We start from the raw sequence: 26302 nt of genomic DNA, 5'->3' as shown, positions 1-26302 counted from the left end.
GCGGCGCTCGGTGAGGAGCCCCCGGTTTTGTAACCGCCGTCGGGCCGCGTAGCCGGCGCCTCCGGGAGCGGTCTGGAAACCTCGGAGGCGCCGCTGCCGCCGCGATCTCCCCCCGGGGCTGGGAGCGGCGCTGCCGGGAGGCCTAGGGGTACGTGTGTCCGCACTCTCTCCTCGTTCTTGAGGTGTTTGCTTAAATACTCCAGTGCTTTTCAGCTCCTCTTCAAAGTTTTTTTGGAAACGGCCTTCTTGAACACACGTTTGCGCCCGGAAGAGTGAAGCCTTTCTCTTAAGGTAGATATTACTCCCACGTGTGTTGGTTTAACGTTGCGTTTGTTTTTAGGGTAAACTGTGAAAAGCTTCGGATAACAGCTCTTCAGCTGCCCTGATGCTATCATCTGGGGTGGAATCGCACCTTGACTCTTCCATGTCTGCAGTGGTAGAGGAACTGTACGCTGGACTGCCGGTCAGCATCTCCACTGAACTTGCGGCTGCCTCGGAGCCCGATGCTGGGTTAGATGCAGAGTCTGACGTACCAACAGCAGTGCTAGCGCACAGGGACAGTTTGCCATCGGAGCATCGTAGGACTTCTGGAGTGGAAAACTTGTCTCAGAAAACAGAGAATTTGGGTGATATGCCCAAGGTGATTTTGCATGGGCTAGGAGAATCCCTTGCTGAAGAATTACCAAAGTCAAGAGACCCTGAAGAAGATGAAGAAACAAAAGAAAGAAGCTCTGGGATACCGGACTCTTCTATTGGTGGATACCAGAAAGAAGATAAAGAGGGAAAAGATGCTGAGAAATATCTTGCTGAATACTGTGCTTTAACTCCTGAGGAAAGTTGGTGGTCAAAACAAGTAAGAGAATAGAAAAATTGAGCCCTCCATGATATTTCGAACTTAGAGTTACAGGGACAGGGGAGAAACTATTTGTTTTTTCTGGAATGTGTGTCATTCTTTTGATCTTTCATGGGTTCAGTGAAAGCCATCGCTTCCAATTATCACTGAGTAGACCAACAGTATTTTAAAATATCAAGCTTTTCTTTTCGTTTTTGTAAWTAGCACTGGATTGTATCAGGCAGGTATGTAATAATATGAAGAAAAATTGAGGCAGGTGAGCAAAAAAGAGGAGAAAATAACTAAAAAACTTGCCTTGCCAGCATCCRTGTCCTATAGATAAAGCATATTTCGCAGATATCATTCCCATTGAAGGGTCTAGTAATTAAATAGTATTTATTGTAGTCCAAAGGTAGTATTACAGTGCTACAAGGGCTCCAATTTAGGGTTTCGGGGTTTCTTTTTATCTAGAAATCCAGATTCTTCTTCATTTTTAGAAATTTTATTTATAGWTAGATCAGTGTTGATTTCCTTTTTCACAATAATAAGGTTCACGTGGTCATTTTCTATTTCCTCTCCAGCAAACTCTGATGATAAAAATGYTATTTCTAAGGAGAGACTTGTTGAATATGAGGAAAGGTAAATTGGATGTATTAATAGTATACTAATATTGTATTGTTTTGAAAAAATGTGCCAAAGAATACTCTATTAAAAACTGAGACGTCCCAAAACTTGAGACAAAAAATTGAAACACTAAGAAATAAGTAAGTGCAGGGGAAACTTGGTTGAAGGTCAAATTTGTAGGGTAAACAGTTATTTTGCATTTTGTACGGCAGGTGGCATTTCTTTACACTTCTTAGGTAAAACACAAGTTTCCCTTGTCTCACTTAATGTTGTTTTGATTACTGATATCTGAAAATATTTTACCTCTTGAGTACCTCAAGGTTTCATAAATGTACACATGATTATTTTGCAGAGAAAGCAGTATACAAAATCTTAGTGACTCTTTGATCAATTCTATTTAGTTTGTAAAAATTTGTCACAAACAGAAGATCGGAGAGAGAAAAGTATTGTGACTAAACATACATTAGCTAGGTAACCTCTGGATAAGATACCTGTTTTATGCTTATYACTGGACGTAAGAGCTGAAATGGTTTGCAGTTGTAACTCTGGAATTTGATACCTGTTTGATTTACTTGTAAATCTGTGAGAACAGAATTCATTAAATTTTCCATAGTAGTTCAATATTCCAGGATGAACATTCACATATTTCAAATATGAAGGAAGTTTGGAGGTTTTTGCTGAGTAGGCTTAGGTCATCTGTTCCTAGTTTTTATACAAGCCRAGGGAAAAATGGTAAAAGGCAAGTTTTAATAAAAATTGTGAAGAATGTGCTTTTTATCAGAGGTTTTAACTTCTGATAAGATCCGTTACTGTAACTTCRTCACAACCCCTTCCTCAACTCTTTTGTCTGTAACGGTTCCTTTCCAAATGAGTAACAAGTCTTTAATGAATGAGCTTTAAAATATTCTGTCTGGGAGGTGATTTTTCAGTCTCTTTCCTGATCCCTTTGTCCATGTAAGAGGAGAAACCAGTTGTTAGGTGAAAATTCAAAGTTTTATTTAAGAAAAATACATTGATAACATACCTTTTTTTGAACTTGTCTTCTAATTCATCTTCAGTGCTTCTAGAAATAYAGTAAGAATTAAAGTGTCATTAATGTAGTCCAGCTAATCAAAAAATTTAGTAGTAGTATTAATAGCAATGTGAAGCCAAACCACCGAATGGGAAATGTGGTAAGGTAGGGTTTTTTTGTGTTTTTATTTCCTCTGCATGAGAGAATAACTGAGGAGGTATACAGGGTTTGGGAGGTAAGGTAGACTTGGAGGCTGGATTACTTGTCTGTTTCAAATTTGGGACACTTTCTGTTTAATCCACTAAAATCTTAGCTGATGGCAAGACAAATCTTTTCTGATGCATCCCTCCCTCGTGGTGAGATGCTGGTGATAGGATCAGAAAGAAAAGAGAATGTCCTCTTTGAACTGCTTGCAAGACAAGGCTGCCTATGTTATCAATCTTAAAAGCAGGCTTATGTACACAAATTGGTTCTTTTTCCTCCTCCTTCCAAGGGCTGGTGTGTTCTGAGTTTTTTTTTTTTTTTTTTTGGTGGGTGTTCTATTCAGAACTAACGTACCTGAGCAGGTACAGTTCCTGAAATGTGCAAAATGTTTCAAAGAATTGATCAGTCTTCAATGGTATTTCTTTCTTGTTTCAGGAGGAGCTTCACTTAAATCAGCATGAGGTGAAGTTTTCAAGCATATGTTACACTGAAACACCAGGATCTCTGAAGAATAAAGGTGCATATTTTAGCTGTATATCTGTATCTACTCCCTGCTTCTCTCCCAGATTCCCTTTTATTCATAAAAATTAATGAGTGATTGTAGGATAGTTCATTTACTTTGTTTTACAGTAGAAACAATTGTCCTGTGTAGCTAGAACTACATGAAAAGTTATTTTTTCTGCTTTTTCATGACAGTACGTGAACTCTCCTGAAGACTTGTATGTACAAGATGTGTTTTAATTATTTCACTGGAAGATTTGTTTACCAGAAGCTGAAGCTCTTGTTAATAGCAGATGTTTTATGTTTCCTCAGCTTTCAAAATTTGATTATATGCAAGCATTAATCATAAAGATGTGGAAAAGCAGGACTCATCTATTTTCTAATGTTTTAGGAAATGAAAATGCAACCTCCAAAGGGAGGGGGCAGCAATACCAGTTCTTAATTTCATTATGATGTGTGGTCTTCTAGCTCCAAATGCTTTGGTCACTTTGCCTGCATCTAGTGATTATTTTCCTTCCCCCTCATTCTCTATTGTACGGTGAGCAAATGATGCGCTTTTTTTTTAAGCAGGATCAATTATCAACTGTGTTTTACCTCCTTATTGCTTAGTTTTTGCAAGTCATGATGGAGAGTTCTCATAACTTTATATAATGTGTTAATTTAGTTTATATTTTTAGCTCATATCTGACCTTACTAAGCTTCATATTCAGCAGAGGTAGTATTTTAAAAAGGTTTGATCAGTGTACTCATATGGATTCCAGTGGCACAAGATGCATGTATTTCCTACTGTTTACTGAAATGAATCATAAAACAAAACCAAAAAAAAAAACCAGCTTTCAACAGTACATCAAGTTTGTACTTACTTGGTAGAAGGCATGCCATCTGGTCTTGGTCCTCAGCTGAAAATGCAAAAAAAGATCTTCAGTAGTCTTGAGTGAATATGTTCCTTCTAAAGTTTTGGTTATGAAGATATTCTTCCATAACTCTTCCATTTAATGTTCTGTCATTTTTGACTTAGTAACTTGTTCATGATTTTACAGAAGTGTTTTCAAGTAATACCTGTGATAGCTTGGACAGGATGAGATCTTCTCATGATTTCAAATGAGATCAATTATTGACTAGAATGTGCTCAAGGAAGAAGAGATAGGCTGCTCAATTCACAGATACTTCTAGGACAGCGGATAATTCAAAAAGGTGTCCAGCTACATTGAGCTTCAGTGTTCCAACTAAGTATAATGRTCTTGGACAGGATTCTAAGTATAGTGAATCATAGGGCCTGTATTGTGTTTTGCTCAATATTACAGGAATCTGAAAAATACAGGGTATGGGATGTAATCACGAAGAATGTCTGTATTGAAAAGTACTGCATTACATTAAGGTTTTGGTAGTTTTGGAGAGTTCGTTTTTTTGTGTTTTGTGGGGAGGGTGGTTGTTTAGTCTTTAAGAATTGCAGTAGAGTTGATAGCAACAATTATTGCTGCTAGCAAAACTTCTATACATGATATTCCRTATCGTGCTAAAAGGAACATAGTAAATTGAATGTGTTCTAAATTTAGTGTATGGTACTGACTTTCTTTACTTTTCCTGTGCAGGAGAAAACCAAGCAAATGTTCAGGTGACAGCTGAAACTCTGCCAAAGCCTGCTGAAGAAGCACAAGGTATGAAGGCTGATGGGACTAGGATATTTAGTAAAGCAGGATACAGGAATGACAGAGTGAGTAAAGATCTTCCACCTGAGAGCAATGAATGTCCAGATGTAGGCACAGTCATGGCCAGTGATGAGGTTTCAGAAAACAGCATGTTAGTTTTTTCAGAGCCTTTGACAGTCAGGAATGTTGAATCAGCCACTGAACAGCCACAAGAAATAAATGAATATAATGAGTTAAAAGCCTATTCTGTCATGCCAGTGACAACAGGGAGTAACGTTACATCTGTTTTGGAAACTAGAGAAGAAAAACTACCCAGGCAAAATCCTGTTAATGAATTCAATACATCACTTGCTATTTGCCAGACCTGTCAGCAGGATGAACAAAACAGTGCTCATGACTTAGGTACAGGAACAGTACTGAATAATGAACCTGACAGGTTATCAGTAAGGAGTTTCAAAACACTCTCCATCAAAACTTCTGAAGTTTCATGTTCTGTTCTGAAAGGCAGCTGTTACCTGGACTTYAGAAATACACTGCTAGAAAGCAGCAGTACTGCAATCTGTGGAGTTAACAGTGAAAGTCAGGAAGAGTATCTTCCTGAAAACGYGGAAAGTCAAAGTCGTCATGACCATGGAACTGGGTTTCTAGAGAACCAGACCTCCAAATCCATACCAGTAGAACAGCTCTCAGTGGAAGGGAATGAAGAGCTATGTAGGGATAAAACTGATCATAGAGAAGTAAGAAAGACAGATAATTCATACAACTCTGAATTTGAAGAAGCTGCTGAAGTCCAGAGAAAAATTGCTATGGATGGTAACACTGAAGATAGTAGTTTGCCTGAAGCTCGAGAAGATGTTAATTTGGAGARTTGTAATTCTTCAGTTTTTAGTTCTATTCCTTCATCTCCTGAGGATTTCTCAAAAGAAAAAATAAAAATCATCCCATCAGAAGCTGGTAAGTGGAAAAAGGACCAACGGCAATTAACTGCCAATGATCTCCACAAGGATGGTATAGCAGAAAATAGTGCATTGGCAGAAACAAACAACGTTGTTCCCCCTGAAACTGAGCAGACATACGTATGCTTTTGTAATACTTACAACAAAAACACTACTTCTCCCAGTAGCCATGGCTGTCTGGAACTCGGTACCAACTTAGAGAAAGGTTCATCTGTGCTACAACTGCTTGAAAAGGAATCTGAGAGTAATATAACATCAGAAGAGTTGGCTGGCAATTTAGTTGAAGCTACAGAAGCCAATAGTAATGACAGTCTAGCCACTGGCAGAGAAACTAATTTGGTTTATACACTAAATATAACTTTACCTCCTGTTGCACAAAAWTCAAGAGTACCTCATGATAATGAACTTACTCYTTGTACAGCCAATGAAGTTTCAAGYAGAGACAAGGCTCAGGATAACCCATCTGGAAAAGAATCAGGTGGTGCTTCCGGAGCAATGGAGGAACAAATCACTGACTTGGTGACTCCAAAAGACAAACTTAACCCTTCAGTAAGTCTTAAGGCTATTGATACCCCTAAWACGACAAGCAAAGTTTCCCAAAAGAACATGATGTCTTTGCTGGGGAGTATAGACAGTGTGGTCACTGATTCAGAAAATGAACAGTGTGACACATGGAATTGTAACCATCAGAGTATAAAAGACCAGTATACAGCTTCCAGTTCTTCCTGTATTTTATCAGAGAGTGTACATGTATATGATGACCTCCCAAACAGTCATCTGTTTAAGGGTGAGGTTGAAACAAAGATTGGAGAAAGTGATAGTTTGGAAGGAGAAGATTCAGCTGGATGTAATAGTAAACAAGCAATCACTTTTGAAAAAYACTTCCCTTCAGCAGATAAATCTGTTCCTTGTGAATATGCCTCGAGTAATGGAAGCATAGCTCTGCATGTGATAAATCATAGTTCCATAGCAAAAAACATGTTTTGCTCAGCTTCTACTGCAGAGAAGACTACCTTGTTAAGAGATGAGATATTAGCTAAAAATATGGAGGTTGGAAATCTGAAAGAGTTTGATCTTGATAAAGATGGCAATGAAATTATTTGTGACAGAGATGGGGCACAAGAACAAATTAGCGTGTGTGCTCTCCAGGTAGATAAATTTGATAAAATAAGAACTGTGGATTTTCTAGATGCTCCTGAAAGCAATCAGAGAAAGGAGTCTAGTGAACAACTGTTAGTCAGATATTTGATCAAAAAACAATGTGTTCATAATCTGGGATTTTGCAACTCTCCATTAGGCCTGAAGAAGAGAGAACTAGRCACATATGAGGAGAAAGATATGTCATCACTCACAGCTAATCTTTCTGAGTGCAGTGCTTCAATTTGTGATTCGAGTCTTTTATTTGACAACTTGAATATCCAAAGACCACTTGCTAGTCAACCAGCAAAGATCATATGTCCAGTTGAAAATCAGTTTCTTGCATGTCAAAGTGAGTTAGTTGGACCAGTTCCAGGCAGCAAGCAAAATGAAGTTGAGCTGGCAAATGAAATTTTGGGGACTCAACATTTAGAAAGCTTACACAAACAATCAAACACTGGTGTACAAACTTTGGTTACTTCTATAGAAGAAACTAAAATATCAATTGGCTSTAGTCAAGGTGAAGAGATACTATTAATAAAAGGTGACAACCTGGCTCCATTAGCTCATAAATGTGTCAGAGAAGAGAGTTTTCAAGGAACTGTTAAAGGTAACTCTGTAGACTTTGATTCTTTAAATCATGTGGGGAATGTAGACCTTGCAGGATACACACACACTGTCAACAGTCTAACTGAGAAAGAAACAATAGAATTAAAAGAACCCAAGAAAAGAGGTGAAAAAGAAGATAAAAGAACTTTTGAAGAAGGCTTTTCTGATAGCAGAACRCCTTGTTCACAGCACACTTGCTCTATCAGTTCTTCAAAGGAGAAGGGAGAGTTACTAGCGTTTGCAGGAAACACAGTGCAGAAAACTTTGTCAAAGATGAAATGTTTGGTGGRGGATCAAGAAAATATAGTTAATGCYCCATCTTCAGCTATATCCACATCAATCCATGGGAGTCTGTCAGGTGAGTCAGAAAAGAAGAATCTGTTTTCAGGGATGGAAAACAAACCAAGTCTTAGAATAAAACCTATGCTAGATAACTCTCACCAGCAGTTAATATTTGAGCCTGATAAAGAAACTGATATTCAAAAGGATAAAGACCCACTCCAGCCAAGGAAGTTTGAGATCCAAGAAGCTTTTACCAAGACTCATGTGGATTTGGAAACATGGACAGCTGTGAACTTGGAAGCCTCTCTGCCTCAGAAGGAAAAGCTGTGTATGTCATCTGAGAATACAGAAATAGATAAATGTGACTCGTCTTCAACATATGTTTTTAGCAAAGAATTTTCAGTGACAAAACCTCTTTCTGTAACAATGTCGGTTAAGAGAAAAGCCAGCATGTGTATACGTGAGAGTCCATCTTCAGAAAATGGAAAAGCAGCTACCTTTCTGCAAGACACAAAGAGCTCCAAAGTTTGTGCACACAGTAAAGAAGGGCCTGCAGATAAGGGAGATAGTGAGCTGAATCTAAAAGACATGGATGTAACTTCATCAGAAAATACTGATTGTAGAGAGAAGTTTAAGAACGCATGTGTAGAAGACAAGACGGAGAAGGAAGTAGCACCTGGGAAAAGGTTGCCAATATATTCTACTCTTGWTGAAAGGAATTCCCTACAGTTCTTAGAAAATTCAAAACAGTCTGGTAGCAAAGTAGTCCCTTTCAGTGCTGAGAAGGTTTCAGAAGAAATGCCAAGATCTAACTTAAAAAAAATTTCAAAAAAAAGAAAAAATGCTACAAAACCCACAAACTCAGCAGGTCTCAATCTACTTTCAGAAACTATACATGATTGTCAAGCAGAAGATCTACCTGACACAAAAATTTCATCAGAAATCCAGTATAATGCAATACACACATTTTATCCATGTACGACTATACAGTCAAACAGTTGCAAAGAATTGTCTCCAAAACTAGTTTCCAGGGAAGTATATGTGCCTTACAACTTAAATGCAGAGAGCAAGGATAATATAAAGGAGATCAGAGAAGGCCAAGGCAGTACACCAGTTTGCAAAAAAAATGAAGTTTTAGGTTCAGGGAAACTTGATCAAAGAAAGAAATGTCAGGCATCTAAACGAAAGAAAACATACAAGGAAATGGAAGCACGCCTGTCAGACAAGGCACARCAAGAACAGAAATCAAATTACCAAGCAAAAGAAAAAATCACACTGCAACCAAGCATGTTGTACAATTTGGAACTTTTATGCAGCTCTTCAAATGAATTAGTGACATCAAAAAATAAAAAGTTTGAAGGTCCTTCAGAGCAGATTTTTGCTGTCATAAGCAGTGAAAATAAACTATGTAGCACTTTACAAGATGTAAAAAGGCCAAAGATTACCACAGATGTTATTAGGTCACAGTTTTTGAAGACTCAGGATTCAGAAGCGGAAAACCTGAGCCTTAATTTAAAGTCCTGCATTAGATTGTCAGAAGATGGTACTCCTTTAATTTGCGCTTACCATCTACCACCACAAACTGCATGTGATGAAACCCATGGTGCCTTTGGAACTACAAATAAACTAGGAGGACTTCCTCCATTAAAGAAACAGCCTGGAAGGGCATGCAAAAAAGTTCCCACATCAGATCAACCAAAAAGTATAAGAAGAAGCAACAAAATTCAAAGTTCAGCTTTGAAGACTCCCTCAGAAACATTCTGTAAGCAGGAAAACATACTCCTCAATTCTTTGTACTTTGCATGTAAACCGCCAATAATGGAAACAGAAATAGCTATGAGATTGGTGGACGTGCCGAGGCAGAGGGCCAAGAGGTGCAGTTTGTTGAACAGCTTGAGATTTAGAAAATGTACCAAAGAACCAGCACTGCTAAGCAAGCTGTCTGTAATGGCCAGTAAACTACTGGCACCTGCCAAAAGTATGCATAACTTAAAGTCTCTGCCATATTCTTCTGAAATTCTTCCAGTGGCTGAGAGGTACAGCCAACGTAGAGCTAAAAATCTGTTGGAAGCTTTTTCCTGCATTAACAGGAACTTACACTCACACTGGGCTGACAGCTGGTGCACCAAGATGTTCAGCTTTCAGTCGCTGGCACTTTATCCTGTAGAATCTACCAAAATACCTTTTTTAGACTTGAGCCGCAAGTCTCCGTCCTCACTCTTGGATACCCCAGTTTTCCCAATTTCTTTTCAAATAAAATTGGACTCCAGTTCTATGACAGACCTCACAGGGATTACATCCCAGTGCTCTGTACATCACAGACGGGTTTTGAGAGAAATGCCAGAACCGCCTTCAGAGTGGACCTTCTCTTTTCTCCTGACTCAGAGCTGTTCAAGTACAACAGCTTCCAGGGAAGATTCCAGTCTAAATAACAAGTTGCATTCTTCTTGCTCTTTAACATCTCCGGGGGCTGCTGACCTTCATCCTGACCATGGAAGAAATGCCATAGCTGAAAGAAGAGGAAGTAACTCTATGCTTGGCCTTCACACAGTGTTAGCACTTTCTTCCCCTGGATGTTACAGGATTTGGACAAGAAGAAGGAATTTAACCAGTCGTATTCCTACCATCCAGAGACTATTTATGTCACAATTCACACAGGGTTTGAAAGGGGTAAGGTATGCAAGTTCCGTATCAGATGACCTCTTCTCTTCATTGCCGTACTCACTGGGCAGGGCCCTATCCATATGGAGTCAGCATGGTCCTTCTGCCTGTCCCTCCGAAATCACTCCTCTCCATTCCAATCACTGCAAGTGGCAGCCAAGTGTGGGCTTCGAGAACAGGTAAAACACATCAACTTCTTTCTGAGAGTAAATAAATAAATATGATGCATACTTGCTCCTTTTTGGGAGGGAGAGGGTAATAGGAGCTTGCATTGGAGGGTTAGTTTTCCCTGTTCCAAATCTGCACACTCTGCTCCAAAAAATRGCTCACCATGGAAGATTCTTCCCTTTGGAACACTTTGTTAGCTGAATTTAAATAGATTTGCATTGGCTTCTTTAATACTATCCTCTTTTGGCAGAATTGCTAACTCTATTTTCTTCTCCCTTGCAAAATATACACACCATGCATCAGAATATATAATGCAGAAAGGTGAGCTACTTCTTTAGGTCTATTCAGAGTGACTGCAGAACAACTGGATTTCTGAGGTAGGAAAGTTTTTTTCAGAGGTCTGAGCTATAAGTGCCACTTGAATTACGGTAAAATGTTCAGTATCAAATTAGGAAGAATCCTAATTGTGGGGGGGGCATCATTAAATTTTGAATTGTGTTCTATGACTGTTCTGTGCTAATTGTAACCTCTTTATATGTGCTGTGCCCTTTGATGGCATTTGCCAGATGTAGTGTTGGCACAAGAAAGTGTAGCTCCAGTTCAGGTTGGTAATGAATTTTGGTGAGTCTGTCATTCTCAATACCAGTGGGAAAAGGAGTGAAATCTGCTTCGTGTATTCATGTTTGCTATCTACATTTGAGAGAAGATCTTTTTGCAAAGAAACAGAATGAGAGAAGAGTTCTTAGCTCTGTTAGAGCTCTTCTCTGTCAGAGAATTTTTGCATGCCCTTGAGCAAAGATTTTGCCTCCTATGTCTACTGCCTGTGATATGGGGCAGTTCAGTGCCTAACTTTGCAGTCTTGAGATTCCTGAACAGAGTATAAGCTCATGTGCGCTGTAGAAAAGTCCATTTGATTAACTCCTTTATTCAATATTGTGATCTCTAGAGGGAGGATTGCTGAACTGGCTTATCTTTGTCCCAGTTTGACAAATGCATAAGCAGAAAACTTGACAGATGACATAAATAATATCATGTTTTGCTCTGTGAAAATGCAGAATTTAGCTAACAGCTTAAGTAATTAGCCTGCTAATTTAAATTCTGTTGTCTACTAAAGGTTTGAGTGAGCTTATGAAAGAACCACACCATTCTGGAAGTTCTTTGCATTAAAAGAATGAAGTTGAATAATGGTCCATAGAGATAGCTTTGCAGTATATTCTGTTGGACTTCCATTCTCTTCTGCTCTGTGTGAGACAATATTTCAAGCTAAACCTTGTAACTTTKTTGTGTACCCATTAGTACTCTGGAAGTAATCATAGGAGTAGACTACAGCTTGAGCAGTAAGTTTAAAATAAGATACTGTTGCCATTCTTTAAAAACAAAACAAAACCTCTACATTTAAAACTTCTATGTATGAAGTAAATACATTATTTTGAATTGTTGAGGTGTGTTATCCTTGGACTTGAGCTGTCTTATGCTGGCATTTCCTCCCAAACTCAAGTCTAGAGATTGCTATGCAGCTTGTCACAGCATATGGTTAGCTCAGAAGTATAAAAGGATTTAATCCCTTGATGTAAAGCATAATTTGAAAACTAAAGTTTTGCTATGAATGAGCATTTCCCAGAGGGAGAGAAGCCAAGTCAAGCCTTATCACTTCTAGTGGAAAATGCACAAAGTTAAAATAGCCTAAAACTCTGTTGCTTTTTTTCTCTTACATACATACATACATACATACAGTTGATGTAGACTTATTCTGAGTAGAATAGAAGAATTTTCTTTAAAGTGAAGCTATTGTAGCATGTAGTGACAGTTGAAAAGAATGCTGTTGACAGAAATTTAAAGCAGAATAGCAAGTAAATTCTATTCCTAAAATAATCAAGAAAAAAATGAATAGTGAAGGATTCAATTATTAAAAAAAAAATCAAAAAAAAACTGATCTTTTACATATATGACATCACTATGGATTCCATTCTGTTGAAGTTTCATAGCCTGTTCTCATCAACTAATAATTCTGCATTTTCTGAAAGTATAGTCCTTTACTAGGAATGGCAATAAAAGGATAACTTGGTATATCTCTTTTAAATACACGTGTACTCAAAAAAAAAAACTTTTATGAAACAGATGTTGATATAGTAATATACAAATATACCAAATATGTTTGGTGTAATACATGAACATCTTTTATTCCCAATATGATAAAATTCTTTACCTGTTTTAAGATGATTGAAAATCAGAAATAGTTTTCTGCATCTCTTTCAGAAGAGTACCACTATTAAAAAGATGCTTGTCTACAGGACATTGTCTTCTTGAAGACAGCTTGTCCTCTTTAAATGACTTCATTCACCACTAGTGTTTGAAAGAAATAGGAACACAAGGATCTGGAGCAGTTCTGCTTAAAAATCCCCTGCTGTTGCTTCTACTGCCAGTAATAAGGCTTCTTTAAATGAAATCTGTTTTTCTAATTAATGCTTTTTTAATTCAAATTTCTAAAGTGGTTTTGTTTTCCTGTAATTTCTTCTTACTGCATAAAGCAGAACACTCTGCCTTTAGCAAGGAGGACTTGGATGCACTATTGATGCAGAATTCAGGACTTTTGGGCTAATGACTGGAACACTGAGAAAAAAGAAACATTATAATTCTGATGCTAAAAGACAAACACAAGAAATTGATCTTTCTGACCTCCTTATATAGTGTCTTAACTGTGCTGTCAGCATGATTAGTTTTCATTTATTTTGTAGCATTCCGATCTAGCTGTAACTTCTTTGCTTTAGAAAAGTGAAGTACAGGTACCTTTTAGTTTAGCAGAACAGCAAGTACAAGATTTGCTTGTGCAAACCTGTGGCAACTGACTAATTTTTATTGCTGGTAGTAGCATGAGTAAAAAAAATAAGCTTAAATTTAAAGGACCTGGAGCTGCCATGCTGCATTTTATTCTACAGGATTATGGTAATTACCAACCATTGTGGAAAGACTTTTGGTTATTCCCATCAATTCAGAGTATTCCAATAAGATTATGGGAGTTAAGAGATGATACAGAGTTAATCTTGTGCAAATCTTCCTCATATTTGTTGCTTTTGCAACCACACTCTCTTCTGTTTAATAGCCAAATCCTTCAAGGTTTTTGGTTACTTCAAAATTTAATTTTAAAAAATGTGGTTTTTGAATAAAGACTGGGCTTTCATAGAAATAATTGCAATTTTCAGACTAATAGTCTCTCCAACTCTTTCTGTATTTTTACTTTCTTTTCTTATTAGTACCATTTTAAACTGAAAGTAGGAGTATTTCCTTAACAAGCTGTCAGTGAAATTTAGTTACTAGTGGATTAAATGACAGATGTGGCTTGATCTTGTATAGTTTTAATCTTTCTTCTCCTTCCCATTCCTGATAWTAGCATCTTTTTGTCTTAGGATGTAGTTTATATTAAGAAAATTCTCCCCTTTTTATAGCTTATATCTAATTTCAGTCTTTCGTTTTTGTTTGGTTTTTTCATTCTCCTTTTAAACCAGCTATGCCATGTTACCACACTTACCTGTTCAGAGTACAGAAGCTCTACAGACAGCAGGTCGTGAGATATGGTGAGTCTCTTAGCCTTTGATATTTATTCTGAGTAGTGGAATCATAAGCTTTCTCAAAAAGAGATAGTCTGTGTCACTCTGCCTCTCAGTTTTCAGCAGTTCACTTCAAGAATAGCTTTGTGACAAAGTTTTGCCGAATTAAACTGAGCGGATAACAGAGAGGAGAAGTGTGCGTTCACAGAAAACACCACGCACATCTCTGTACGGAGCAATTTTGTTACTTTTCAGCCATGTTGTGCCACTTTATGAAATGAGCATCTGTGAAACTGCTTTCTGTCAGTAGTTACCATATAGAGCTGTAAACTGTTTAACTATATGGAAAGGAAAAAGGTGGTTTTAAAATTAAAATTCAAATATACTGGCAGGTTAGTTTGTATCACTAAGCGTTGGAGCAGTTTTCGGCTGTATGCAGGTATTGGAGAAAGCGTTCATTTAGGCAGTTCCTATAAACTGCATTGCTTTTGTGCCCATACTGTAATTTAAGAACACTACCGAAGAGCGTGAAATGCTGCTGCAGCAAGAATCAGATATTAATCTGTTTTTTTTTTTTTCTTTTCCCTCTGTTACAGTTTGGAACCTTCATTCCCTCTTCCATTACCAAAGTCTTGCTCGCTTCCAGAATCATCATCATCTCCGCTCAGGCTTTCCGCATCAGAACTCCAGCTCACTGCCTTTGATGAAGCTGGTACTTCTGTTCCAGCCTGTCTTAGATCACAAGATGACACAGAACTGAAAAAAGTGAGTTCATAGGGTATTTTGTCTACCGTAGTGGAAACAGGCAGTCAGGCTACCTGTCCAAGAGGATTATTATATTGCAAATGGTAGCTGTTATTGCCTTTAGATAACTCAGGCTCTTGTTCCACAAGATGGCAAGACCTGAAGTTGCTGCTGAGGCAGTGTATCTAGTTAAAGACCAGGAGAAAGAACAGGCTCCTAGTCCTAGTCTGTGCTGCTCCTTTCTTTTGTTGAAGAGGAAAGAGAAGGTGGCAAAACAGAGGAATAGGGAAAGTTTCTCCTAGAGAATAATGTGTACACTAGATAAAAGAGAATTCTACTGACCAGCAGAGTAATTACTTCTTTCATTTAAGTGACTTTCACTTTCGCTTTTTCTTTTTCTCTTTTCTCTTTTTAAAGACTGAGCCAGAAAAGAGGCCAAAGAAAGTCTCTCAGATCAGAATCAGGAAAACTGTTCCTAAGCCAGACCCTAACCTTACTCCTATGGGACTACCCAGACCAAAAAGGTGAGAGTATCTTTTAAATGGACTGTTAGGGGGTTCTGCTGTTTGTGTCCACTGTACAAATGTCATTATTCCACTATTTTGTGCACTCTCAGTTGAGCAATGCTTCATGCTTGCTTTCTTTATAAGAAAGATTGAGATGTAGCTGTTAAAACTGTATAAAAGACCAGAGAAAGATATAGGTCTCTGAACTTATCCTTTCTCATTTGAAAAAATTAAGTAAAGGCCTGTTGGGTTTGAACTACTGACTAGTTTTTATGCAAAACACAAAACACTAAGCTGCAATGGAATGATTTTCTAAAGAAGCAGAAAGACTGAGTAATTCTTGTTTAGTTCAAATAGACAGACATACATCGAAATTTTAGTCTTCCTACACTACACAGAGAGATGAAGTAACCTGTCAGGAAGTTCTGCTGATGGAAATGATGTTGGAGTTGTTCTTGGTCCCTAATTGCTTATGGAATATGATTTACAAAAACATTGGTTCAGTATAAATGTAGGTAGTCATAGTGCTAGATTTTTATTTTCAATGCAGTCAGTCATCTGGTATTTTGTTTACTTCAGTTCTTGAATGGAAGTGCCAGCTTTGACGAAGTAATGCGTTTCTTCAGAGATCAGCTTGATAATTTTTAAGTGTCAATAACTAACATTTTAAAAATCAGTCTCAAGAAATAAATGTTAAGTTTGAGCATTCTGTGATGTTTTAAATAATGATGCGAGAAGGGGCATTGATATCTGCAGAAATGGCAAGTCTTGACTCAGACCTTTTCAAACATTCTTTGAATGGTACTTATGACCTAATCTTTCATTCCTCTTTAGCTCAAATTAGAGCCTAAATATGTCTTTTAAATTAAAGCCTAATTACTTAGTGTTTAAGGACAGACAGCAAACTGTATTTGTACCTGGTAAATCTGCTTGTTGTGAAGAGAGATCATTTTGAAATTCTTCTTTCTTAACTGCTTTGTTCATTACTTTTTCAGGCTTAAGAAGAAAGAATTTAGTTTAGAAGAAATTTACACAAACAAGAACTATAAGTCCCCTCCTCCAGCCAGGTTGGTTCTGCTTACTAATGAGAACTGAAGATGTATGTAAATTAATTAGGCAGAGATAGGAGACTAAGGGTATCTGGAATCTGAGAGGGAAAAAAAATTGAAAAAGTTGTCCTGGTTCAAAGTGGTAGGAAAACTTAATCCAAGAAAATTAGTGTTTGAATAGAAAGAAGCGAAGCAGCATATGAACTAAGAATTTGCAGCTGTTTAAGTTTAGGTTTGTGTATTTTTTCATCTACTGATTCAGTCCAGTGTCCATCCAAATCTATTTATTTGTGCTTTTTATAAATTCAAAGGCAACTAAATAGTCTAAAAATCACAAAAGTAACTGCATGCAATGAAGTATATATTGCATGAAGTATATATTGCATGAGTATCAAGATTGCTACTTGATTTTACTTTTTTATGCATATTTTTGTATATTTCATATATACATCACATATTAGAACGCTTTTTAAAAGAAAAGTCCAGGTACAAATGTTTCTTCTATACTAGATATATACATCTGAAATAGGAACACAAAGAGATTCAGATGTCTATGCACTACTAAGAAATTATCTAGCCAGGAGTATAAACGTGCAGTTGTTGGAAGGGTAAGTTGTAGATAAACATGCATGAGAAGGGCTGTAAAAATGTAGAAGTTAGAAGTGTGTTTACCTGGCTTATGAAGTCCATCCATCTTCCTGCCCTTGCAAGGTAGTTAACTGCTTCTTCAGTATTCTTGAGTTCTATCCTTTGCTTTTATCAGGAGTCTGGAAACAATCTTTGAAGAGCCCAAGGAGAAAAATGGAGCCTTGATCTCTGTCAGCCAGCAGAAGAGGAAGCGGATTCTGGAGTTTCAGGACTTCACTGTTCCCCGGAAGAGGAAGGCACGAAGCAAAATCAAAGTAGTGGGTAGCTTCACCCGAGCAAAAAAAGCTGCACTACAGGGTGCAGAGTTAGATGCTCTTCTGATTCAGAAGCTAATGGACCTTGAAGCCTTTTTTGCAAATGAGGCTGAGCATGAGCAGGCCTCTAGCAGCTGAGAGAGGCATTCAGCTGGAAATGGCTCAATCAGCTCCTTTTATGTTTTAGTCCACTGAGAAGAAAGCTACCCACTTCTTCATACCTTACTCTACCACTCTGTTCTAATATGTGATGATCAGTTACTGGCTGCAGACCTCTTTAAGGTGCTATTTTTTTTTAATGCTATGAGAGGGATTCTCTGAAGTCCCTAAGAGTGTGTAACACAGCCCCACATGATTCACTGTTCTTGCCCAACCTCTAGAAATTATGGCTAATGTTTAATTAWGTTTAACACTTCTTCAGGGTAGAGTAGGAATATAAAGGAGGAAGTAGTGCACCTTCAGTGATACTAGGACTCTATACTCCAGAACATTTGCACATTTTAGTCTGCTGTTGTTACTGTAGTAGCTAATTTGAAAAACCTGACAGAAGAGAGAGGGTGTTTGGCAAGGATGAATTCTAGTAAACGCCACTCTTGACATACCACTAACTTTTTAATAATTAAAAGTAGCAGTCTTGAGTTTGCTTTCAATTGTTTCCTCCTCCTGTTTACTTAGAAGGTTCCTTCTAAGTTTCTGTGCCCTTCCTGGCTTCAGACAGCAGAAGCCCCACATGACTAGACTTTAAATAACTTGCACTTTGTATGTTTCTTCAGTTGCTGCATGAGGACGCCTTTTAATGTGATGCATCACAAAAAAAATATATATATATATATATTTTAACAAAAAATAACGCCCAGTGCTAAGCTCTCCCAAATAGTAGAGTGAATTTTTACCTAGTTTGCTGGTAGCCCAGAAGGATGTTAAGCTGCAGAAAAACTTAAGTAGCAATTCTTATTCAGCTGAACTGCTGCTTGCAGAGAACACCAGCAAGAATATTTTTTTCTGAGAATAATTTTTAAGTGATTTTAATTCCAATAAAAATATCAACTGCATTTTAATGCCAACACCAAAATAGATTTGTTCCATCGGGGGGGAGGAATTTTTCTTGTTTTTCACCATTTTAGGTTTACAGTTCATATAGCTCATAATTAGATCTTCTCTGTACAGCACTATTGTATATACTGGCTAGTGTTGTACAAAGAGTCTCCTAGCATGTGGAAAGTATTTCTTTCATTATGTAAGGCCATTTGTCGTTATCTGCTGCAGCACTGGGCAATTTCTTGGCCATACCTTTCTGAGGGAAGAGTGTTCCCTTCTGGGATAACTTCTGTTAAACTTACTTGAAGTATAATGCAAAATGAATGCTAGCTGCAGTTCAGGTAATTTCTGTCCTTTAGTGCCTATAGAAGTTATTCAGGCAAAGCTTAATGGGATGGCTGTCATTGCTGGGATGCTCAAATATTCCATTATTTCTTTCAGTTGTCACTTGAAACTTGCACTTTCTTATATATCTATCCCTATAATGGAATTTCTGTTTACCTGCAAAATGAGCATGTGAACCAAATGTCTAGTGGGTGGGTATTCTTAAGTCGCAATGAATGCAGGACTGAAAATAGCATCATTATCTTCTGTTGCTCTGCCAGTTTTGTTATACTTAACAGAAAACACAAAATTAACAAGCAACCTGTTGAATTCTAGTGCTTTCAAAGTAGGGAAATGGAAGCAGAATATAATACTTTGTGTGCCTGAGTCTTGAAAGAAATGTATTCTGCGTTTTTTTTCTCCTAGCTTAAGTGCTGGGATTTCTAGAAGTTTACATTCTTGTTCTGGAGGTTAATCATCTTTAATCAGGAAGAAAAGAGGGGGAAGTACAGACATACAGTAGTGTTGTTTGTATTTTAGGGGATAAAATAACAAGACAGGCAAACTTTGAACATACTGACATACTATTTCAGCTGCCAGGTCTGGTTAACCTATTTGGACTGCTGTACACCATTTGATCCTCTCATTTTTCAGGGTTTTCTTTTTTAAAAAATAAATAATTTTTCATGCTGGGGGGGGGGCTTGAGGTCAACTGCTTTTTAAAAAAATATTTGAAACTTTCCCTCTCTCTGTAAGCCCAAATATTGACTGGCTGGAAGCTGCAGCAAGAGCAGTATGTATGCATAATGTTTTATGCTGTAAAATGAGATTGTAAAACAGCATTCATTCATTTTCTTCATTTTCTACTAATATGAGAAGCTTCTAGTGCTGACAGAACTGAGCTGTAACCTCACTGCAGCTTTTAACAAAATAAGGGAATGGGTGGGGAGGGAAGAAACTTAGGTCCAAGCAGAGTTCAGTCTTCTAATGTGTTTTGAAAGATTGAACTTGTTGTGTTTTTCCTTTGGGGTTTCTTTTGTCTGCTTCCTGTTCTGTTGTGTTTCTGGTTGCTTTGAAGTAGTACTACTTAGCTCTCTTAACAGCTACAGCAGAGAGAGCAGAGCAAAGAAAATACTCGATAATTGGAGGAATTCAGAAAATGTTGTAATTGCCTAACATGTCCCAGACCTTAGAATTATGGAAACCCAAATATACAGCATTATTCTGCTTTAGTATTTGTATGATAGAGATGTAAGTGAACTAAGACAAAGCATCTCATTCTTCCTCCCTGACTCTCCAGCATATAGGTGTTAATCATGCTTGTGCACTTCCTCTTTTTTTCATCTCCCACCTCTGTTTCTATTTCCAGCACTTGTGGAACAGCTTTGTTCCATTTGTGGCCGGAGCCTGTACACTGGGAGTGATGACAGTGCAAAAGCTAGATATTTGCCACACTGAGCTACTTCTGTCACAGATCATCCCAGGCAAAATGTATAGAGGATGCGTCTTTGGGGGTCTTGCATACTTCTCTAGCAACGGATACGTACACTTGCCTTTTCACAGAATGAACCAACTTCTGTGAGGGTTCTTTTGCACCATCATATTAAAAAAGACCTTGTACTTACTGTTCACAGAGCAATGACGCAGCAGAGAGCAGCTTGAGAAAAAACTGCAAAGCTTTTGCTATGTATTATCTCTTAGCAGTGAGCTTTGCAGAGCCAGGCTCTTGATGAATTTGCTGATTGTGGGAGAGAGAAGGGTCGTTTTTCTAAAACTCTTGCTTTCATCATGCTACAGCTGGAACAGCAAAGGTTACTTAATGTATGTTACAGGGTTTGCCTGACTGTCCTTGGGGCTGTGTACATTTGAGTTCAGATGCTTGCTGGATACAATTTTCTGCAAGTTGTTCTCATGTATTGTATTTGATTTGAGCGATCTTTGGTATATTATGTCAGGTGCTCTCCTAGAATGTGGATGATAACTGCGTGATTAAAAGTCTATATGATGCTATCATGTTAACAAATAGCTCTGTGGGAATTTGTACATCTGTGCCGTTAGCCTCCATCATGCTCTTGACATTTTGTTTCTGTTGAGTAGCGTGTGAAATCTAAAACTTCATTGTTTCTTTTGTGTGTGTTTTTAATTTATGGAAATAAATTTTTCTGAGAAAGTTTTATTTTTTTCTAAAGCCTTTAGGTCTGTATCAGCAACTACAAATGGTGTTTCTGTCTCAGGGAGGGGTTAAATCTGATGATGTCCATTGACACCATTAACTGTGTGGGCTGTTAGTGAACCATGTAGCTGTGATTTGTCTGAAGCCTTATATTTGTAGAAAAAGAAACAGATGTGGGGGATYTGAAGCACACTCCTAACTGCTACTCATACTGTTGAGACAGCATTTATCTTTTAAGATAGTAGTAGGGCAGTAGCATCCAGACAGCATAGCTCCTGCTAAGTTCAGCACCAAGGGATGTACAGCTGAAGCCAGCAGTTCACTTACCACAGTCCATGCAAACCATCAAACTAATGCTTTTAAACCAAAACTGAAGCACTGGGACATCAAAAAAGGCCTATTCAAGGTTCTGTACTATACAAGCTAGAAAGCAATCTCCCTACCCTCTAAAATGATACGTGCAAYCTAGGCTTTCAACATACAGCCTGTACAGCTGCAAGTAGCTCTCAGRAAAATGAAGCTGGTGTGTGAACTTTATCACGCTGATCTCAGAAGGAAACCTCTGATTGAAGTATGGTGTTATGTGAGTCGCACAGATGGTGTGTAAGCTCCAGTGAAGAAAGGCAGGGAGCACCTCAAAGGTCTGAAGTACCACCCTGCTGTTCCTGGGCTGTTTCAAGGCTACAGTTTGCTGACTGCAACAGTGTATATGAGGATTTTGTCYTATTGCTGTACCAGGAGTCACCTATGTTCACCTCATCTTTCTCTGTGAGGTGGGTGAGTGTGTGAGCTCCCTGTTTGGTCAGTCAATCCCAAATGATGGGACAAAGGAACAGCAGTCTCGGCTGAGATGCAGGTGAATCTAAAGTAAATACCTCTGAGGCTGCTCAAATTGTAATCTTTTTTCTTTCTTAGAAAATGAGGAGGAAAGAGGCCAATGTGAGTCTCAAACATAAAAAGAAGGATGGGTTAGGCATGGAAGGAATTGTTTAAGAACATGTGATCTCAGCAGCATATTTTGCAACCAAATATTTTTAATTACTGCAGCCTAAAAAACTTAGATTTTTTTCCCTTGCTTTACATGGTAGATAACATGGCTCCTACAATTTCTATTTACTCTTTGTGTAGTGCAGCTGGCCTGTCTTCACTACTTGCATCTTACTCATTCCTAGCTAAGGTTAATACAACTGCAGTAGAGGTAGCAAGAGTTGGAGGAGTCTGGGTAAAGGACTTTATGTGTATGTATATCTATATAGATATAAATCAATCTTGTGTAGCTTAGGCAAGCAGAGGAACAGAAGATTAAAAACTGAAATGAGCCCTGCCCATGAGTAGCACCCACTCTAATTCTAGATCCACTAGATCTGCATAATGTTTCCAACTTAAAAGTTCAGGCAGAACAAATACATGATACACTTTACTTTGTTCAAAAGACTTTGTATCGTGTTGAAACAGTTCCCACCTATAAAAGCAATGTTCAGTTCAATTGATAATTCATATTTTGACACTTCAGAAGTATTGTATAAAGTAATGGCTGATGTTTTCAAGAAGAATGGAATACCCATTGCTTTCCTTCACCTTAATGTGGTAAGAATCCAGTTCTGCTGCTTGATGCTATTAGATGCCTTAATACATTAAATTGTGAAAGCAAACTGCGTTGACTTACTAGTATAAATTTTTGGTTAAACAAAGCAAATACATTCTTCCCAGTTAAAAGCAGAACAGGCTATTGATACTGATAGCAATTACATACACAACCTATACTATGCATGTGTATTTAGCATGGACTATCTAGCTGCAATGAAAATCACGTATATAAGAGAACAATGTCTCAGCAACCAAAGTAACAGTTGATTTTTTTAATGTGGAAGCAGGTTTTTATAAGATCTAATAGGAAAAGCAAGGAAAATTGCTACCCACTAACCTGTGCAACTCACGATAGTCCATATTTTAGTCCATGGCATTGGCCCTGCTTGTCCCACAGAAAAGCTGAGATCTCCTCAGTAGCTGTTCAGAATTGTTGACCCTACTTCTGTTTGTGGATTATGCAGATTGGCCTGTGCCACTCCCCACAATGCCMGATTCCAAACAAAATAGTGATGACAGCCTTATTATATGACCATAAATATGAAATCTACCTATATATATGTATATGAAGAGTATTCAGCATAAGCTTCCAGAGGCGACTGTTTCCTTGGTGCTTGCTCTGGATAGGTTGGACTTGCATCTTTCCTTGTTTTCAGCATCAATAATGGTGCATGTGCCTTGCAAAGCYTCTGTATAGCTGTCAGTTCAATGAGGATGCACAGATATCCTGTCTGCAAAAGTCTAAGATACCTACAAATCAGTAAGAAATGTCAGCTTTAAAAATGATGAACTTTTCAGATATGACTATTCAAACTATTCAGATATTGTTTGCTAAAATAGAACAGAGGTAAAATTCCCCATCTGAATTTCAGTTCTTTAACAACTTTTAGACCAACTCACAGAACTCTTGGACATCTAACTTACTTTGTAATCTTCATTTACTTTAATATAGATTTTCAGATGTCAGAACAACTTGGCTCTGACTCTTTTTACATAGACAGTTTCAAGTTTAGTGATAGGTAAATGCATACTTGATACAGCTTTCAGTGGAGAATAACAAACAACTTCTCAAGCTTATAAAAATTTTGATCTTGAGTTGTTTGGTGTAAACAAGAAATTGACCTTGAAATAAGTTATTTCAAGAATTAAATATAAAATTGCTCATATTTTTCCCAAGCTTGGCATACCCCAAAAAACATTATATTCCCTAATGCCAGAACTGATCTTTGGAACTGAAGGAAAAAGAAAAGTAGGAATAAAACAGTCAGTTAACTACTGTTACTTCAATCAACTGGTATTTGCTTTAATATGTATCCATTATTCTGTCCAGCGTCCTAGTATCAGTGCTTGTGGACRGAAATTCCAAGAGGCTCTGTAGGAACTCCAAACACAGTACTGCTTGGAAAACAGTTACTAATAGGATTATGTAGAACATAATACTTTTTCATTCAATCTAAACAAAAGGCCAATAAGATGTCTATAGAAGGCTTCCTGCTTTGCATTTTTCTCTTAACTCAGAATAAAGAGCTTGACTTTACCTGCAGGTGTACAATTGAACACTGATTCTGCCAGCTGAAAGAAAGACTCTCCAAGAATTTCCTTATAGCTCATATGACTTGCATGAACAAGGCAGTGAGTAGCATCTTTGAAAAGCAGATCACTTTCACCATACTTCTGAGACTGAAATAGATGGAATTCAGAGTCCAGCTTGGTTCTCACAGATTCCTAAACAGAAAAGAAAATTGAAGAAGTTTCACAACTTGGAATGTAAATAGCAAGGTTAAGTTGGTGAACCCTCACTATTGTAGCAAGATCTTGCAGGAAAAAAAAAAAAAAAAAAAAAAAAAAAAAAAAGATACTACTTTCACCTAGTGCTGCCCTTATTTATAAAAAAAAGTTTCTCTAAGTTTGGTATCTGCATCTTACTTCTCAGCAAAAGCACGATCACTTCAGAGCAGCAGCTGGTGCCAATGTTCGCCTTTAAAGAAAGAACCCAAATAATTATTTTCTTAATCTCTGACACACATTCTTATTTCTTTAATATTGGACCTGAAGGCGCTTTATGTATTTAGTATATAAAGCTTTTGATCTTTAAAGAGTTTTCAGAAGTTGTACACAACAAGTGATAACATGCTAGCTTTTTCCCCATCATCTGCCTTACCTGGGATTTCATTAGGAAGTCGTAGATTTTGGTGACAGTGACTGGTCGAGTCATGACTGTGCTGGGAGGAATGGAGCCCAGGTTACAGCCTGCCCACTCTGTGACTGCAGCACGTGTTCCATCCGGACACAAGAGCTCAAAGTCACGAGCAGTATAACCTTTCGCCCAACCAGAGCTGTCCAGATCTGCAAAGAAGATCAAGTAAAAACAAATTCTTTTGAAAAACAGAAACTGGAGACAGTGTCAATCATCTCATGCAAAGTTTTAACAATTGAGAAGAAGTTTAGTGAATGTGTTCAAAAAGCRTGGCATACAACATAGACTTTTATTGGGAATGTAGAGGGAGCAGGCTGTGTTTTTGCTGCAGAAATATGTCAGGAAACTTAAGCTGCATCTGTTTCAACCAGGAATTAGAGTCACAGCAAGGCATATGACAAGTTATTATGCCTCATCTTCATCTTCACTTGTAATAAGATCACTTCCTGAAAAACAATGTAATTCAGCCTGTGTGCCCTTTGTTTCCCCATACAAATTGCTCATTGCTGCGTGGCTTTCTGTGGACTTCCAGTTCCTGATACCTCTACTCAATTTTAGAATCTCCTCTCTCAGAATGGTCTCTCCCAGTTACTGAAACTGCTTAAATTGAAAACGTACCATATGCTTTATCAATCACACTGAATAAAATGGTGTTTCGTTTCCTCCTCACCTCTATGACAAAGGTAACACATGTTGGCTGCTCCTGAGAGTAGTTCAAGAAATCAAGAGATTGAGAGGATTTAAACTACAGTAACCAAAGCCATTTTCATTCACAAAATCTAACTGCTAGACTGTTGCAAACTGTCGGTATTTCTCACAGGAAGTTAAACCTTTCACAATGTGGTAAGAACTATTTTTTTTTTTTTTTTTTTTAGGAACTTTGAAAGGCAAAATAGTTTGCGGTGATTTTGCCTACTAAACTATCTGACTGTTTAATCCACAGGTGTCTGTGAAACAAACATGAGGTACTTGCAGTGCCATGATGAAGCCATAAAACATCTCAGTACAAATAGCCCATTGTRCCTCCCTATTTGCCATTTTTATTCCTGAGACTTTTTGATTAAAACCAAAGATTTTGTGCACCATAGCTACCCATGAGAAAAGGATTGACGGGAAGAGTCTCTTGCTTTTTAAAGCATTGAGTTTTCCAAAAGCCAGCTCAATTTCCAAGGATGCTTTTCACCCCTCTGAGTTATGCGCTCAGTGATTCTTCATCTTTCCTCTCTAAAACTGAACAGTATCTGGATCTTGAGCTTACTAGAAGACACGCATGCAGGAAGGTTCTTGCAATTTTTCAGTCCCAAATACAGCTTTTTGAACCTAGATTAAACTTGTAAAAGCTGATCACCAGGAGTCATGTCATTGTGTGGGAATAAACTGGCACTAATGAACATTGTAAAACGAAGACAGAATAGCTGCATCTCACTCTCTATGTTCTGGAGTAGGTTAGAGTGTTCCAGAAAAGCTACATCTCCAAAGCTTTTTCCACTGGGATTGCCAACTAGGCACCTAGAGCAGAAAAAATAAAATAAAATAAAAAAGTTAGAGGCAGCCATTACAAGATGACTGAGGCTTGGACAGTCAACTAAAGGAAAAAAAAAA

General features: G+C 37.8%; 2 protein-coding genes across 2 annotated transcripts in view; one reads left to right on the top strand and one right to left on the bottom strand.

Moving 5' to 3' along the window:
• The first annotated feature begins 236 nt into the window (after positions 1-236).
• PRR14L (proline rich 14 like) lies at positions 237-20919 on the top strand. Its single transcript, XM_085305789.1, has 8 exons — positions 237-853; positions 3108-3189; positions 4766-10646; positions 14139-14207; positions 14777-14945; positions 15342-15448; positions 16426-16497; positions 17243-20919. The coding sequence occupies exons 1-8, from the start codon at positions 386-388 to the stop codon at positions 17517-17519; spliced, it is 7125 nt and encodes a 2374-aa protein (XP_085161915.1). The 5' UTR covers positions 237-385; the 3' UTR covers positions 17520-20919.
• A 1841-nt stretch (positions 20920-22760) lies between these two features.
• LOC146595364 (serotransferrin-2-like) overlaps positions 22761-26302 on the bottom strand; it is a 13547-nt gene continuing 10005 nt past the window's right edge. Inside the window, exons 14-17 of the mRNA XM_085305788.1 lie at positions 26127-26209; positions 24665-24849; positions 24042-24228; positions 22761-23253 (exon numbers count right to left, since the gene is read on the bottom strand). Coding sequence (XP_085161914.1) covers positions 23204-23253; positions 24042-24228; positions 24665-24849; positions 26127-26209 — 505 coding nt within the window. The 3' untranslated portion in view covers positions 22761-23203. The remainder of the gene's footprint in view (positions 23254-24041; positions 24229-24664; positions 24850-26126; positions 26210-26302) is intronic.

The sequence above is a fragment of the Rhea americana genome, unplaced genomic scaffold (assembly GCF_003343005.1).
Source record: "Rhea americana isolate MKP2758 unplaced genomic scaffold, rheAme1 scaffold_227, whole genome shotgun sequence".
In the NCBI taxonomy this organism is placed as follows: domain Eukaryota; kingdom Metazoa; phylum Chordata; class Aves; order Rheiformes; family Rheidae; genus Rhea; species Rhea americana.
The sequence above is the reverse complement of the archived record's forward strand: the minus strand, read 5'-3'. Positions and strand labels throughout refer to the sequence as shown.